The sequence below is a fragment of the Montipora foliosa genome, chromosome 12, assembly GCF_036669935.1.
Source record: "Montipora foliosa isolate CH-2021 chromosome 12, ASM3666993v2, whole genome shotgun sequence".
Taxonomy (NCBI): domain Eukaryota; kingdom Metazoa; phylum Cnidaria; class Anthozoa; order Scleractinia; family Acroporidae; genus Montipora; species Montipora foliosa.
The window spans coordinates 29,635,249-29,647,748 of record NC_090880.1 but is presented as its reverse complement, the minus strand read 5'-3'; the positions used below and the strand labels follow the sequence as shown (position 1 = coordinate 29,647,748).

The 12,500-nt window shown below is 39.2% G+C and overlaps 1 protein-coding gene across 1 annotated transcript in view; it reads left to right on the top strand.

Annotated features, from left to right (window-relative positions):
- The window catches only part of LOC137979521 (uncharacterized), a 14,257-nt gene extending 6,020 nt beyond the window's left edge, over positions 1-8,237 (top strand). The window contains exons 3-6 of the mRNA XM_068826790.1: positions 1,859-1,973; positions 2,189-2,231; positions 3,351-3,477; positions 5,400-8,237. Of these exons, the coding sequence (XP_068682891.1) occupies positions 1,859-1,973; positions 2,189-2,231; positions 3,351-3,477; positions 5,400-5,924 (810 nt within the window). The 3' untranslated portion in view covers positions 5,925-8,237. The remainder of the gene's footprint in view (positions 1-1,858; positions 1,974-2,188; positions 2,232-3,350; positions 3,478-5,399) is intronic.
- The last annotated feature ends 4,263 nt before the right edge of the window (positions 8,238-12,500 follow it).

Genomic DNA, 12,500 nt, shown 5'->3' with positions numbered 1-12,500 from the left:
TTTGATATAAGAGCAGTCACGGTTTTCAAAACGATCGATGACAGGAATTCTTGCTGTTTTGTTCCTTCCGATCTGTTGTAAAATGAAGTTCATTTGGGAAGCCAACAATATTTCTTTAAGCCTATCTAGTGCTTATTTAGGTGAATTTTTGCGTTATTGACAAGGCTTTTGTACATTATGCTGGCATTTCTTCGAGCATTTTATTGAGGCAAAAACATTAAGCATTATTCCAGCATTTTAGATGCATTTTCCCCAAAAAAGATTTTTCAGAGAAAATGAAAGGTAAAATATTTTTTCACAACAAAATCGACGAGAACAATCCTTAGAAGATAACATTTAAACATCACTTATCTTGCAATACAACAACAACGATTAACTTCCACTTAAATATCAAATGTCATACATTGTTAAATTGTTATACTTTATTTGTGCTCTATGTATACGTTTTTGTGAAGCTGGGCCTTTATTACTGGGTTGCCAAGCCCAGTCGGGAACTGCGTGTCGGTAAAAGTCTTGTCTGTCACTCCCATGCTAAGTGGTGTATTTATGCATAGAGCCTTCTGCGCGTATTTTCTTAGGATCTAGAGGGTAGTGCGAAATGCGTAGATTTCCCTGGTGGACACAGTAGAATTATTAACTTAACCGGGAATGGCGTCGAAAGTCATTGTAACGGGCATGGCGTTTTAGTACATCTTTAAACAAAATATACCCATATGGAGCTCAAGAATTGAATTAAATTACATTATTAAATTAATTTTTTTAGTTTTTGTGAGGCTGAGCCTTTATTTGTTATTTGTGTTGAAATGTTGAAAAAAAAAAAAAAAAGAAATCAAATTTCAAAAACAACCCTATTACCCTACGTATAATGAACAATTATTGGATGAGGTTGAGCATGATATCATGAATTATCAAAACCGAGGTCTGTGTTATCTGCCGAAGCCGAAGGCTGAGGCAGATAACACTGACACGAGGCTTTGATAATTCATGATATCATGCGAAAACCGAATTCAATAATTGTTTTATTATACATTTTTCACATAATGCATCCTCAGAAACAGAATCGAAGCGTTCAGCCATTTGTTTCTGAGGAGAACACTCCAAGGGACAGGTAACCAGACAGACGTTGAACTTGACATGATAAATGTAATATCTGCAGGAGATATTACATTTATCATGTCAAGTTCACAAGCTATTGTGAATTGATTGAATGCTCTCGACCAATCAGATTTTTCATTGTCAGTCTGATGTATAATAATGAGCATTAACTGTGTATTTTGGTGACCTTTTCGGGGGAGACCAAGCATTTTAGCACGAAGGAGCATTAAAATGGACATTTTAGTGGCAAAGTAAAAGCATAATGTAGAAAAGCCTATTCTTGACCAAATTTAATTTATGCAATGATTATTTACAAACGTGGAGCTGTTTTAAAAATAAATAGTGTTTCGTTTTCTGACTTATAACTTGTTAGGGTGTTTGGGAATGAGTACGAACATTTGAGGAGGACAAACACGTACAAAAGGCAACCCACTTTACGCTCATAGAGCGTCTAGTTTATTTGCACTAACGGCTAAAGAAAGTTGTGTGTATCCTGACATAAAAGCAGCAGGTCGACAGCCTCTATTTCATTTGCTAACAACCTGGTTCACCAAGCACTTGTGACCACGTGACCGCTATCAAAGCTTGGCTTGACAATACTCGTATCTCAGCATGCGCATGTCAACGACTAATAGGATTGATGCGTATAAAAAAAATAAAAACAAGTTCTAGAAAAACATAAAGAAGAACCGAAACTCGGTCATTATGTCGAAGTTAAACAATTTTGCGTAATGTATAAAAGACAATTTTTTTTGTATTTCAGAACCACTGTGCCTCTTCATCTTGCCAAAACGGAGGTACATGTTTACCAGACGTGAAAAATAAAGGTTTCCACTGCAACTGTAAGATCGGGTTCACGGGAGATCACTGCGAAATAGGTCAGTATTTGATGTCGCTTAAATCGAGGTGCTGGTGGTTACCAAACAGTTTGCTCCCGCCCCTGTGATCATTTAAATGGCATGTTTGGTGCTGAAAGTGTTGATCAAGTAGCGAGTTTTTCTGTTGTATATTACCATTAATTTTTTTCCTCTGTTATCTTGAAAAGAAACTGGTTAAATCGCACCTGGACTAATCGTTTTTGTTTCTCTTTCAGCTCCCTCATGCAAAGCCGTGTTCGAAGCTGATAAAAAGGACAAGTGAGTACATTGCATATTTTTTCCTAAAGACTTAAGAAACCACTCTATTTTGATTGATCGAGAGCAGCTCAGTTTCATAAAGTCCCTAAATTATGTTACTATGGCGACCACGCACGCTTGACAAAGGGCCTTCAAATCAGAACAAAAATGACCGACTATAGACGGTATTCATAAATGCCGACTAAGTAATTGTTCTTTTGTCTTTATGCTAATCATCCTCACTTGCCTCGCTTGCAGGAACAAAATTCACACAAATATCTCACGAGTGAGCGAAGCGAACGAGTGAGATATTGTTCTTGCCACTCGAACATAAAATTCATATCTTCTCGCCACCGTGTAATATCCTCTATATATTTAACTCAACTCAAAACAACAAATAAATACAGAATAAAAAAGTTGAGATTTACAAAGAACAAAATGCATGAATAAAGGAATTAAGTACAAATATCTAGATATTGAGTGAGCTGGGATCATCCAAGTAGTCTAATCTAGTGAATGACCCCAACAAAAAAGAAAAAGAGAAATTAAAAATACATGCAAGTTGAACACAGAGAAAATTTCGATCTTCAGGATAAAAAAATATATTTCTTCATATGCTATAGGCTAGTAATTAAGGAGTGTAAGAATTAAGCACAGAGTTCTTGAAGGTTTTACGAAATAGTGAAAGACCATTTGACTCAGTGACAGACAAGGGCAAAGAAGGAAATGGCTCAGACATGGCTAGAGTACTAGTAGGACATGGCTCGAGTACTGGCCTCGGTTTTTCGAAAGGTCGATAACGCTATCCACCAGTGGATAGTGATTTATCCAGTAGATAGCGATATACACCCTTCGAACCACTGGGGTCTGTGTAGTATAAATTCACTGACGAAGCGATCTCTCCAAGCGGTTAAGGCGGAAATTTGCATGCGCATGCTTCAAGTTCAAACTCGGAAACATCGAACGAAACCTAGTGTGACATTTTCTTTTGTCAGTTTTACACAGCGTACATTCCAAGCCCTTACGGGAGTAACTAAAGTTTCCACTTATGAACCCAACATATTTTCTTCAAATTAGCGTGTTTAACCCTTCAAAACGCGATTGGATGCATCGTTAATTCCTAAACTGTCCAATACACAGATTTAACACAAGCGTGCTTACCACACTTCACTTGAACTCTGCACTAACCTCCGTCTTGTGTCACATGGGAGATTTCGGATGCGGAGCTGGAGGATGGACACCGGTCATGAAGATTGATGGAAACAAGGTATTAAATATATATTGTAAATTTACTCCAACACGCCTTAACTTTGTTCCACAGATCACCAATCATTTTTTACAAGCATGCCAGCGAGCGAACTCAGACGCATTTTTGGCTGTCTCTACGCAGGCCAAGATCATAGAAACTCTGAATTGAAGTTAAATTCCAGTCGACGTTTTCTTTTTTCAAAGTAGGTCGGAATCAGCCAATCACTACGCTGAATATGAACTATTTCCCTGTTATGATACAGTGCATACATAAAAAATTGACCACTCCAAATGGCCAATGAAACGGACAGAACAAAAACAACCAGCTTTTTCGAGGGGCAAACTAGTTGGCTATTTACAAGTGCATCTGGGAAGGTGAACTAGGTACTACCAGTGGTCAGAACGGGTGTTGACCTCAGGACCTCGGGATGTCAAGGCAAGCGCCCAAACCGACAGCTGCGTAAACATAACATAAACATAAACATAACCATTAACCTAACCTAACCTAACCTAACATAACGTAAGATAGCGTTTTATTCAGGAGACTACAACACAAATACAAAAACTTCCTGAAAAGGAATGTCATGAGGTAAACCATGTATAAATTTAATATCCCTAACTAAAAAAACATGCAAAAATTTCGATAACTAGACAAATTCCATAGCTACTAATTCAATAAATATTCAAATAAATTTTAAGACTACTTTTAAAAACTGAGAATGATTCGGCGTGTACAATATATCTTGGCAATTCGTTCCATTTCCTTATATTTTCCTTACAAGAAAGAATATTTGTAACCATTACAAACCGCGCTTTTGCAGTAAAGTTTGTAGTCGCGATTAGCTCTTGTACGCGTACTTTAGGCAAACTCAAAGAAATTTGGCATAGAGAGATTATCAATACCAAAAACTATTTTATAACAGATAGAAATCTCTACGCTTTTCTAGTGTTTCTCAGAGTGCGCATGTCTATGTAATCCGCAAATAAGAGTAGGGGAAATAAAATCGGGTCCCTCCGAGGACAAAAATGATAAAGCAAGGTGGACGGCTCAGATTTAAAAGCTGAATCTTTGGTTTTTGAAGTATTTGAAATGTTACCAATAACGTTTAAAACTAACCATACTCAACAAGTGCTTAAACGTATGGATACGGTACTGGTATTTCAGTGTACTACAACTTTACAATTAATGCATGGTCGTTCTATTGTTAATAGGGAGCTTAAGCAACAACAACGGCGACGGTCAACGAGAACGTCATCTCAAAATATAAATTTGCGTTGTTTTAATCGCTACGTGACTATTTCAACTTTTTAAATATGATCTGGGTGTGGTACATTCTCAAAAATAACACTCGTCGGAACGGCACTTAATTTAGGGGAGAGAAATGAAAATTTATCCTCAAGTGCTGACGTACTTGATAAAACCACAAACTTGGCTAATTCACGTAGTTGTTTCGCTGACGACGGCAAAGAAATGTACAAAAGTGAAAAACGCACGTGCAGGGCCTGCAACGGAATTGTTTTTGTCCACTAAATGTGCAAATTTGTGACGTCGCCGTTGTCGTTGATTAATAGGGAGCTTTAGCAACTACAACGGCGACGGCAACGTCAAAAATTTGCATATTTAACGAGCAAAAGCAATAGCATTGCACGCTCTGCAATGAATATTTCGCTGCCGTCGTCAGCAAAACAAAAACTTGAAATGACTAAATTTAAGGTTTTAGGGAGAACGTCAGAGGGTAAATTTTCATTTTCTCCCGTAAATTGAGCGCCGTTCATACTAGTTTCGTTCTTGAGGGTTTGCCACACCTTTGTCACGTTAAAATGCTTGGAATAGTCGCAAGCGATTACAATAACGCGAATTCATATTTAATGACGATGTTGTTGAATGTCTGACCCTTTTTGTTAGAGTTTCTTTCCTTGTATTTGTTTTTTTTTTTACAGCAAACTTTCCTCTACGATTCGAGTTTTTGGAGCAACAAGACATTCTACAACCTTCCTGGAGGACAGACTGGGTTCGACACAAAAGAAACAAAGTTACCAACTTACTGGAACACATCCTTCAACAAGATCTGTCTCGGTATGAAGATCTCTGCCGCACAATACCCAAATTTCGTCGTCATTAACAAACGAGCTGATTCTCTCTATTCGCTGATTGCCGATGGGCAATATCGCAACGTATCACTTGGCCTGGCTGAATGGAAGAAGCTAATTGGTCTACAGGCTTCTTTACAAACAGGTTGTCGAAAGGAGGGGTTTAATGTTCTGTGTAGCTATACCGGTAACTCCAAAGCAAGAATCGGCGTTGTTCGTAACAAAGAAGCCAAGTGCAATAATTGTGACTCAAGACTCGGCTTTGGCACTGGAGGTCTTCACGATACCAGCAATTCGTGTGGAAACGAGGCCCAGTACGGAGGTGACAACGGTGACAAGCATATCAAAGCTATGGGATATATTTTGGTGCAGTAAAGTGTCTCCGAAGGGACTTCTAGACGCTGTAATTATCACTTAAGTAGACAGTGCTATATTTGCTAAGACAGAAAAGCTTCCATATCAGCAAAGCAGCGATCGACTGTTTTAACTCAAACCCCTCTGAAGTCTTCAAATCCTTACACAAATGAATTTTGTCAGAGTGACCAAGCTATTCAGTTCTCAATGAGTTTTTGAATAAGAAGAAGTTAGGAAGCGTCGGATCGCAAAAGTTCTGCATGATGACTGCATTTTGTTGTTGTTGTTGTTGTTGTTGTTGTTCCACATATTGTACCACTTCAGGCTTGACTGAATGGAAGAAGCTAATTGGTCCACAGGCTTCCTTACAAACAGGTTGTTTAATGGAGGGGTTTAATGTTCAGTGTATCTTAACCGGTAACGCCAAAGCAAGAATTGGCATTGTTCGTAATAACCAGGCCCCACTTGTTCAAACGATGGATAGCGTTATCCACCGGATAAATCACTATCCAACGGATAAACACTAGCAAAACCGATTGAGTTATCCAGTGGATAGTGATTTATCCGGCGGATAGCGCTATCCATCGTTTGAACAACTGGGGCCAGGCTGCTGGCGATTCTTGTAACTCAAGGCTTGGCTTTGGCACTAGAGGTCTTCACGACACCAGTAATTCGTGTGGAAACGGTGCCTGGTCTAGTGACGATATCAAAGCTATGGGGTATATTTTGGTGCAGTAAGTTTTCTCTGTAGGGACTGCTAGACCCTGTAATCATTTAAGTAGACAGTGCTATTTACTAGGACAGAAACAGCACCGAATGGCAGCGGTCGAATTTTTTTTCCTTTGACGGAAACTTCTCTAGAGCCTTCAGAAACCTTCAAGTAATGAAACGGTTCTCAGTACACACAAAAGAAGACATTATCGTTAGTGAATCGAACAACTATTAAACAAAGTTGGTTTTAAAAAGGAACTTCCTCAGAATGACCAAGCTATTTCTGGACGAATACGTTTTGAACAAGAAGTTAGTAAGTTTCGGATCGCAAAATTGTCAATGATGGTTCTGCATGGTGACTGTATCTTTGGTTAATACTCATCTGTTCAACATATTGTATTATAAAATAGGTGGTTTAGCAAGGACAACGTCATCGAAAACGTTACTCCAAAATATAACTTAGTGCTCACGGTCTCAAGTATTTCGCGATTATTCCGTCTTGTTCACGTTGTAAAATACGGGCGAACTAAACTGTAACTTGATTGGTACGATCGGTTTTAAACTAAAAAAAAAAACCAAAAACACAGAAAATGAATGGTTCATTGTTATATACTTACGTTGCCACCAAACCTAAAATTTGGAGGTTTCACGTTGATTTTGTGAAGTACGGCAAAGAACTGCACCTTTCCTTTCTTAAACAATCAACTTTTGTGGCGTTGTCGTTGCTGTAGCCGTCGTCTTTGCTTAAACTCCCAAACAACTAAGATAGTACGCGTGATTTCATTGGTCAATAGATGTGTTTGCATGAGTATATAAACATGACTGCGTCTCGGGTTTGCATAACCATCTCGAATTCTTCCAACCCTCCGAGCGTATAGATCAGGCTATGCAAACACGGACTGAAAGTCTCACTGCTAATGCTTAGGTACAAAGAATTACCATGTTAGAGCTGTCGTACTTAGCCTCGCTTTGAAACCGAGGTTGTAAAGTTTTCTATTTGAAACCATAGTTAATAGAGGGGAATGGTTATGAAACCGGAGAAATTTTTTTTTTGTATATTTTTGTTCTCTTTTTTGGCCTAGACCGTGCTCAAAACTCAATAGTTGTTTACTCCGTGCTGAGGAACTGACCAATAGAAACGTGTTGGTTACGAAATTTGTGCACAGTGTATGAGCGCAAAACAAAAGATTGTGCACGGTCATGGACTTTCCAACATAAATCTTGGCATCTTTGTTTGCTCCTTTGATGTTTGCCGAGCTTCAAAACCACGGTCCCCTTTATTAACTATGTTGACACTCAGTGGAATAATCAAATTTGAAATTAACTGCTGCAACAAGACAATGATTAAAAGATACGTTAGGCCAGGGAACAAGACGACTTAGATCATGCAGCGTTGATTACCACGTAAGAAATGAATAGTAAATTGATCTACTACTTAGGCTCTGGAGTGTTCGGAAGTGACAAATTAATATTCGATACTTTGGAATAATCAGAAATGTATTTGTAATTACTGTTTCCGGGTCGTAATTAAAAGTTGAATTATGAACAGCACCACCATTTCCTTTGGTTCTTATTATAAGCAGTGGAAGAGTATTTAGTAGCTTTCTCGGAGTTTCCATCTGCCGTCGTGGCAACCAGACTAATACTATCAGGGTCTCTTTGTATTCTTCTACGCGAGGAAAGCTCCTTTATGGTGAACTTCGCTGGGGGTTCGTAATCGCGAAGAGCGCACGTTGAGGGCAGTTGACAAACGACACTGGCGACAGAAGAGGCGCCATTCCATGTCTGCAGGCAGGTCCCTCTGTTGCATAAACTTAATTTAATACGAACTGATGAGCGTGCGAACAGGGCCAGGGGTGACTGGAATGACGCATCAATCGATTACCTTCTGGTTGTAAGTCGAAGCAGCTATCTCGGTCATGCGCAATCCTGGTATATCTTCATTTCTTCTTTTTTTAATTTTTACTTTCAATTTCAATTTCCCCCAACTTTTTGGTGAAAAAAATTATATTTTCTTTTTTTGCCCTTTATTGTGCTTGTCACTTTACAAGAGCATCCTCAAGTCACAAGCCTTAACTTTTGCGCAGAACAGTCTAAGGGCCTCCACAGACGAGGCAAGTTGTTAACGACGACTATATCCAGTCGACAACTTAATTGAATCGACAACTGTTTTTTTTAACTAATTAATAATTTATTTCTTTATTTATTTACTAATACAGACTTTCAAAACTAAATACAGAGCAGTTCATCTTACAATACATTTGATTGATATTTCAAAGGGACAGAAAGGAATTAAATATAGCAAGGCGTAAACAGAAATAAAAGATTAAAAATAAAAAGTAGCAGAAGTGAAACATCCTCCCAAACAAATGTATTTGGGGCAGCTTATGCACAAATTGTTGTCCATTTTGCTCTAAATTTCCTTTAAAAGCAATTGTACGTTCACAAAGGATCTTTTCGTTGAGTAACAAGCTGAAAATTTCAAAGCTGTTATTGTCAGGAAATGCGTTTCCACATACGAGAAGTTTAATTGTCGATAACCAGACTGAGTACGTTTTGGTGGAATCTGGGAAAATGTATACTTGATTCCAGCCTGCTAACATCCTCATTCCAACGAACGGCTGGATCGCTGGTCCGCATCGTTTGTCCGTGACGTAGCACCCGTTGCAGTATTTTGAAATCAGCTTGGCAGGCAGGCGACTTTCTGATTGGTGGAAAAATACAATTGGCTGTACCAGTGATCCAGCCGTGGTGTGCGCGGAAGAACGCGGGCGCACAAAATGGCTGGTCAATCGAGCTTAAGGAAAACAGCAACAAGAAGGCTGCAACAATAAATGCGAAGAACCGCTGACTTTAAAATCGTTTGCGTTGCTGCGAAATGGATTAAAGTAAGAGATAACGTACGCACAAATGGGAGAAAGGGAGTTGCCGATAACAAAAAGACCGCGTTTGTCATCGACAGCTTAAGTAGTTTTCCTTTTCAAAAGGAAAACTACTTTGTGTCGGCTGCTTGATCTTTCGCTATTGGTAGTTGGTAACTTAATAGGCCAGTTTCGTATTCTAACGGTTGGACTGGATCTAGCATGAAATGGAGGCTAAGGCGGCCAAATTAATTTGCATTTGAAAAGATTTGCCCGCGTTAGCCTCCATTTCATGCTAGATCCAGTCTAGCCGTGAGAATTCGAAAATGGCCTATTTACACACGCGATGTTTTGTCATCGATTACTCTTTGTTATCGACTCCTCGTCTATGGAGGCCCTAAGCAACTGTTTTTGCTTCTTTTGTAACAGTTTGACGACGACAAATATGACATTTCTGACAGTGAGCCAAGCAGACCATACCAGAGCTTCAAGCTTAAGAGAGAGCACTATTTTACCGATACACATTAATTTTATAGCACTAGCTCTTCTGCATATAGTGGATTGTTAAATTTTCGTAAATAGTATATCTGTATGTCTGCCTGACATTTGACTTCGCATAGTTAGCGATTTGAATGTTTCTTTCTTGTTGTAGGTCATTCTTTTAATCACTCGTGGTTCGTAGTGTCAACTATGTATGCATGCAGACAACAATACCGGCCTAATTTTGCGCATGCGCTCAGTATTCGGGATTTTTTTTCCCGCCATATGGAATTTTATTTCCAGTTTGGAGAAGACGAAGGTGGGGAAGTGAAAGAAACTGTTCGGGCAACCTCCTCCACATACGAATTTGCTTACAGCCTGAGAAGGCATCAAGTAATCTCTAATTTTATACCTTTTAGCTTTGATAACGAGCCAGTTATTAGCCATCAAATTTTTGGGTAGCAAAGGCGCTAATGATACCATAATACACTCTTTGTAAAATTTAGAATTTTCAAATAATCATTTCTCAGAGATGATCTGTTATATCGGGTTCAAATCAGAGAAAGCTCAGGCATTATGCAATGATGCACTTTTAATATTTAGTACTTTATTCTCGGCTGACTGCTTAGAAAACGATAGCCTCGTGTTAATGTGGCAAAAAACAAAAATGGAACGAAAGATTCGCCTATGGAACTACCCAATGATGATAACCTGTTTCCCCGGTTTTTGAGTGCCCTCCTTTGTCAGTTACGCCAATTTTGAGAATCTGACTACCAAGATTCAGTCTGCTCCGCCAAACCCAGGAAAGCAAATCCAAGACGGAAAATTAAAAAAAAAAAAAAGAAACAAGCCTATGTCTTGATTGTTTTGGTTAAGTTCCTCGAAGCCTTGCAGCAAGAAGAAGAAAAACCCATCCGACAGAGATTGCCCCCATACAGTTAACTCCTTCTGAGAAACTTAAAGTAGAGTTTCAACTAGCCACCAATTGTCAAATTTCGAATCGCCGTAATTTTCTTCTGTATTTATCCTTCTTCAGATCGATAACAACAAGCACACCAACATAGGGTGGTTGGCCTGTGATGCCACGAGCCACTACGTACCGTCCTTTTTGCGTTGAAAATCGCGCCAGATCATCAAATTAAACTCTCATGCATTAAATTTCATAATTTTGACTTACCTAGACGCTCCAGAAGCGTAAAGTTGGTTCCCTATGGTACGTGTTACATAAAAATAGGAGGCACTGAGTTGGGTGGTGTTCAACTGCAGCGTTCCAGTTTAATATATTTTCAAGTGGGGGATCATTTAGATCATTTGAGCATTTGAGGGGTCATCCAGACGTCGTGCCAGCAGTAGCCCTTTGGCTCACATCTTGTCACGTTGAGTATATCCCAGGGGTAAATCCGGAAATTCCACAAAGAGGGAGCCAAAGAAACTGCGTCGAGAGCGCACTTCCCTCTCCCCCAACCCTTTATCCGAAATGTGATGTATATCTCTCAAGGCAAAATGTGTTTGAAATAAGAAAAGCTCTAAAACTGAACTAACAATTATCTCAGTAAAACCGCCTGATGCACTCTGCACCACTTGAAAGTCGGTTGGTTACAGAAGCTCCTTAAATACTGCACAGGGTAAAAGCCCACCCCCCCCCCCCTCCCTTCAAATTCCGCCCCTGATGTCCTGTCCCGTTTTCAGAAGACGTTTTCCTGCATGCCTTGCAGTACACTAAGGCGCGTTCGATTGACCCTATTCCGAAATAAGAATACGTGGAGTGATGATTAAAACGGCATGTTTCGCGCGTTTCGAGGCAGCAAGGATAATAAAAATATGTTTAAAATAGCATTTTAGCGGATGTTTGACAATTTTAATGTGAATCTCCGTAAAAACGAAGGATTTCTAACTTATATTCCATGTATTCTTATTCCGGAATACGGTCAATCGAATGCACCCTAAGCAAACGTTTATTCCACACACTAAGGTTTTTGGCTTAACGTTTCCACCAAAACGTACCGTAAAAGCCGGGAGTTAACAGTAAAAGGCAAGCTAAAAGATACCCTGGGTGGCAGAGGAATTTTGTTTCAAGGTTGGAGAGAACGCTCCAGTCAACGGTCGACCGTTGATTTGGATTCGCGAAGCGTTCTCTCCAACCTTGAAAAAAATTCCTCTTGCACCCAGGGTAGCCAAAAAACAGATGAAGCAAAAAATAACATAGTTTGTGTATAAAACTCTGAATTTCCAATTCTTAGCGAAAGCTTAATGGCAATAGATCCTAAAAGCACTAAAATTTCAGCATTCTCTGACTTCCTTGAATCAAGAGGAATTAAAGGTCAATGTTCTGTCAAAAGGAAGAAGTTGATCACGTGCTAGGAAAACACAAAGATGCACGTGATCACCTTGTTTACACTGATTGAGTTACAGGGAAGAATGTTAATAGTTCGTTGTTTTCAGAGTAAAACAACGTACTTTTTCGCCAAGAAATTTCCTTCTTTCGTTTTTTGATTTTGTCGTGGTATTTGACTGAATATTTACAACCTTGGCACCCAGGGTAGCC